The sequence below is a fragment of the Lolium perenne genome, chromosome 3 (assembly GCF_019359855.2).
Source record: "Lolium perenne isolate Kyuss_39 chromosome 3, Kyuss_2.0, whole genome shotgun sequence".
In the NCBI taxonomy this organism is placed as follows: Eukaryota; Viridiplantae; Streptophyta; class Magnoliopsida; order Poales; family Poaceae; genus Lolium; species Lolium perenne.
Window position 1 is genome coordinate 234,034,483 of NC_067246.2, and position 5,334 is coordinate 234,039,816.

The window sequence follows — 5,334 nt, forward strand, 5'->3', positions numbered from 1 at the left end:
TCTGCTCCTACATGTCCCCGACCTTCTTCACCTCTCGTTCCTTCCCCTGTTTCTCTCTTTCCCTTCTCCTCCTCTCCGTCTCTCCGGCCGAACACGTAGGGTGGCGTATCGGCGTTGATGCCGCGGTGGTGGTGGTGTGATGAGGAAGCTGTGCCCGAGCGCGGACCGCGACGACACCCTCGACACGGTGCTGGAGGTGCCCATTCCCGATGAGATGCTCATCAACGTCACCGGCAACGACAAGCGCCGCGGCGCCGCCGGCGCCAACATGCGTGCCTGGCTCAAGACCCAGGCCTTCGACCACGCCACCGTCGACGGCCCCGCCGCCGCCGCCGCCAACGCCGAGCTCCAGCTCTTCCTCAACGTCGTCGGCTCGCCGCTCATCCCCTGTCCCGTCCCCCACGACCGCGCCTTCAGCCGCTCCATCCGCGACTCCTCCATCGTACGTCTTGCCATCTTTGCCAATGCCATGCCATGCGCGCGCGTACGCAGCAACAGAATGATTGATCGATTTGGTTGTGTGTGATGCGACATGAATGGAATGAAGCAAGCGTCGACGGCCAAGTACATCATGCAGCAGTACATCGCGGCGACGGGCGGGCAGGCGGCGCTGCAGGGCGTGCAGAGCATGTACGCGGTGGGGAAGGTGCGGATGTGCGCGTCAGAGTTCCACCTGGGCGACCAGAACGTGACCGCCGCCCAGGGCCGCGCCGAGGTGGGCGGCTTCGTGCTCTGGCAGAAGTGCCCCGAGGTCTGGTACTTCGAGCTCATCATGGCCGGCCACAAGATGAGCGCCGGCAGCGACGGCAAGGTGGCCTGGCGCCAGTCCGCCGCCGAGAACTCACACGTCTCACGCGGCCCTCCCCGTCCACTCCGCCGCTCCCTCCAGGTTCGCATCCATCACTCATGCAATTTCCATGGACATGACTACACGAGTAATCAATCAATCCTATCCATGAATGTATGATCGACGAATCAATGCATCGTCGATCAAGCCTTGCTGATGCATGTCGTACGTGCAGGGTCTTGACCCGCGGTCGATCGCGAACCTCTTCTCGGACGCAGTGTGCATCGGGGAGAAGGTCATCAACGGCGAGGAGTGCTTCATCCTGAAGCTGGAGGCGAGCGCGGCCACGCTGCGGGCGCGGAGCTCCGCGGCGTTCGACATCATCCACCACACGGTGTGGGGCTACTTCAGCCAGCGCACGGGCCTGCTGATCCAGCTGGAGGACTCGCACCTGCTCCGCATGAAGTCCGGCAAGGGCGCGCGCCGCAGCGAGAACATCTTCTGGGAGACCGGCATGGAGTCCGTCATCTCCGACTACCGCCACATCGACGGCGTCAACATCGCGCACGGCGGCAAGACCACCGTCACGCTCTTCCGCTACGGCGAGGGCTCCGTCAACCACAAGAGGAAGCTGGAGGAGACGTGGACGGTGGAGGAGGCCGACTTCAATGTGCATGGCCTCACCTCCGACTACTTCCTGCCGCCGTCGGACCTCAAGAAGGAAGGCGACGACCAGCACGCCGGATGAGTGGGCCTTTAATTAAGTGCTCGCGGTAGTGCTAATTTGATCGAATGTTTGATCCAATGACATCAAGATTCATTCAGGCTAATTTTATTTTGTTTTTTTTCTCTAGAGGTGGCCACAGCTGTACGTGTGTGTTGATTCTGTTTTGAACGAATTGCAAAGTACTCCCTCATCCAGGAATAGAAGTTCAGAACCACTTAAAGTTTTCTCCTTCTCTCGCAAAAAAAAAAAAAGTTTTCTCCTTAAAAAAAAGACCTGCTAAATGAAATGTAACGTGTCATCCAACCTTCTCACGAAGATGGGCAATTGCAAAATCTTACGAGGACAAAAGTGGAGCAGTAGCTTTATTTGAAGCTGGGAGATTCACACTTTAGAGCATTGCGTCGAAGAAACATGACTTTCACTTTGGATCTTTCTTAAAGATGCGGCTAATTCCTGGTGAATCTAGTTTTATGTGTAATTTACATGTAACTAGGGCAAAGGATATACAATTGCACATACATGTGCAATTACGCATGTGTAATTCTCGTATGCACGAATAACAATGTAAATCTAACGGTCGTCGAGTTGATCAAGCTCTAACTTAATTCCCGGTTGGGGATCTAGTTTTATTAGAAACTAAGAGTCACTCAGAACATTTACATGGTTCAAGGAACTAACTTCAAAGTGAAAACCAGTACAAAACCTGCTATCTATTCAACTTGAAACTAAAAACAGGTCCGAAGAAAGCCTAACCATCCAAGCAACAAACCAGAGACTAGGTACTTGAACCAAAATTACAGGTTTTCAGGCTACACACCACTATAGAGAAAGATAGCTAAGACAAACGATGATAGATGATGATGTCGCAGCTTTGTCTTCAGGAAGTTTTCGCAGAAACCAAACTAGGTGGTAATACTCCTCCTCACAGGATTCCATCTGTGATTCTGCCCGAAGACCTCCCGCACCACATGCGCCATCTTTCTGGCCCCAGTAACTTTCGTAGGCCGTTTTTCTGCAATTTCGACCAAGTGTTAATGAAATGATAAACAAGAGTAATAACACTTGTGGGGTCTCCAAGGTGAATTTTGTGAAAACAAGATTTGTTTCTTGTTTTCCAAATAGCCCATACAACCGCCGAAACCTACAATTACAACCTTCCTATCTCGGCCCGAATGCGTGTTGAACCAATCTCTATATAGATAAAAAAAAGCATTCGGGTATCTTACTAATCTTCAAAGAAACACTAACCACGTTCCAAATATACTTTGCTAGAGGGCACAAGAAGAATATGTGTTCCTGAGTTTCGTAGTCATCACAAAACTCACACAGTTCCACTTTCTTCCACCCTTTCTTCTTAAGGTTGTCTTTAGTTAGGATTCTATTCTTAATTACCAACCAACAAAAGATTTTGATCCACAAAGGAAGCTTGAGGGTCCACATAGTTTTATAGAGGAAATTAACATTTTTTCTACTAAAAGGGAATACATTGATTTGACCAAAAAAGTACCAAATTTTGTTACCAGCCACGAAACTCGGTCAGGTTCATCTTTTAACTAAACTTTACTACAGACGTCCAAAAGTTCACGCCACATGGCTTAGGTTTCCTCTCTCAGGAATCTTCTAAACTTAAACATATAAAAACCTTTGCTAAAAACAGTATGAACTATAATAAAAACCTTTGCTAAAAACAATATGAACTGTAATAAAATGACTATAACAGAGATTATAGAGTCGCGGAAAACTTGGACAGAGTGGCTGGTGCCCAACCCAACCGTCTTCCCAGAAAAAGGGGTTTCCTACCATCCCCAAGAACTCTCTTACAACATCTATAAAAGATGTCTTTTATCACCACTAGACCTGACAAGAAAAGGGAATGAGATGGACTAGGCTTATGAGAAAAGGTACATTTGTTTAAGATAATTTGCTTTAATTAGGTCTTGCCACAGACCCTCTTCATTTTCTAAACGTCAAATCCATTTAAACAGTAGGCTGACATTCTTGAAATGCAAATCTGTCGCCTCAAGGCCCCCTTGATCTTTCGGCTGACAAACATCAGACCATTTGACCAAATGATATTTTTTAACATTTACTTTTTCCTGCCACAACATGCGAGCCTGAAATAAATCACATCTTTTTAATACCCCTTTAGGCATAGTAAAGAAAGATATCATATAACTAGTAATGCTACTCAAAGAAGCTTCTAACAAAATGAGTCTAGATCCAATCGAGGTAATGTTGCCTTTCCAGGAAGCATTCTTATTTTCAATCCTATCTTCAACATCCTTTCAGTCACTATTCAGCAAACGCTGAAAATGCATGGGGATCCCCAGATACCTAAAAGGGAAATCTCCTTTTTAACAAGTAAAAATATGAGTGTACATCTCTTGCTTATCTAAGACAGCACCAAAGAAAGACACTTCGCTTTTGTGAAAATTAGTTTTTAGACCAGTAAGTTGTTTAAAAATACATAGGATAAAGTTTAGATTACGAGCACTTTCCAAGCTCAAACATAAAAAATGGTGTCATCTGCATACTTTAGATTAAGAGCGGTTTGAAGATATGTTTATGAGAGAACCCATGTCTTTGTAATGCCCCTATCCCAAATGGCTGATCTACAGGTGGATAAGACCACCCTGAGGTTTCCACGTAGCCTATTAAGAGACAGTAAAATTGAACTAGCTAGAACCCCTCACAGTGTTTTGAGGCTGTCAGCCGTCGGATCCTAGATACGAACGGAGCAGATCGCTCATAGTCCACGAACAAGAGCTATTTTCGTCCACTAGCCAACTTGTCACCGCTGGCCCAGCATCTCCGGGCCGCTATTCCGGAGACCGATTTGGATGCACTCTTGTTAATTGGGCTCGAAAGTAATCTGGGCATCCATTCTCAGCCGGACTGATTCTTGGTCTTCTAGACCGACACCGTGTGGTTCGTCTCGCTTCGGTTTCCGTTACTACAATCCCTCAGTTCATGGTCATTCATAAATCCTCCCTGTTTCTTTCCTCTAAATACTCCTTCCATTAGATGCCGATCTCTATTTTTTGAGGATACCATCTACATCCCCTTCTCCCCCACAACTAATGGTTCTATTTGGTCCAGATTCATTCAGAGTGATGTTGTTTTCTCTCGCAATTTTCTGTAGGCATGTCGAAGTTCTGGAGGCTAAATTTATTCGGTTGATCTAGAGAATACTTCACCAGAGGATTTTCTATTGATGTCAGCCATGTTATCAACTTAGGCTGTCAGCCGTCGGATCCTAGATACGAACGGAGCAGATCGCTCGTAGTCCACTGCACGAACAAGCGCTATTTTCGTCCACTAGCCCACTTGTCACCGCTGGCCCAGCATCTCCGGGCCTCTATTCCGGAAACCGATTTGGATGCACTCTTGTTAATTGGGCTCGAAAGTAAACTGGGCCTCCATTCTCAGCCGGACTGATTCTTGGTCTTCTAGACCGACACCGTGTGGTTTGTCTCCCTTCAGTTCCGTTACTACAATCCCTCAGTTCATGGTCGTTCATAAATCCTCCCCGTTTCTTTCCTCTAAATACTCCTTCCATTGGATGCCAATCTCTATTTTTCGAGGGTACCATCTACATCCCCTTCTCCCCCACAACTAATTGTTTTATTTGGTCCAAATTCGTTCGAATTGATGTTGTTTTCTCTCGCAATTTTCCGTAGGCATGTCGAAGTTCTGGAGGCTAAATTTATTCTGTTGATCTAGAGAATACTTCACCAGAGGATTTTCTATTGATGTCAGCCATGTTATCAACTTAATATCCGGTAACTCTTATATTTCATCTCATCTCTCTCAGTTTGTG

The 5,334-nt window shown here is 47.0% G+C and overlaps 1 protein-coding gene across 1 annotated transcript; it reads left to right on the plus strand.

Moving 5' to 3' along the window:
• On the plus strand, positions 1 to 1,741 carry LOC127343715 (uncharacterized). The gene is made up of 3 exons (XM_051369904.2): positions 1 to 442; positions 548 to 889; positions 1,023 to 1,741. Exons 1-3 carry the CDS (start codon positions 140 to 142, stop codon positions 1,533 to 1,535), a joined length of 1,158 nt encoding a protein of 385 aa, XP_051225864.1. The 5' UTR covers positions 1 to 139; the 3' UTR covers positions 1,536 to 1,741.
• The last annotated feature ends 3,593 nt before the right edge of the window (positions 1,742 to 5,334 follow it).

Coding starts and splice junctions, on each gene's coding strand:
- LOC127343715 (XM_051369904.2), top strand. CDS start 140: ATGAGGAAGCTGTGCCCGAGCGCGGACCGCGACGACACCCTCGACACG. Junction 443..547: donor CCATCCGCGACTCCTCCATC/GTACGTCTTGCC, acceptor AATGGAATGAAG/CAAGCGTCGACGGCCAAGTA. Junction 890..1,022: donor CACTCCGCCGCTCCCTCCAG/GTTCGCATCCAT, acceptor TCGTACGTGCAG/GGTCTTGACCCGCGGTCGAT.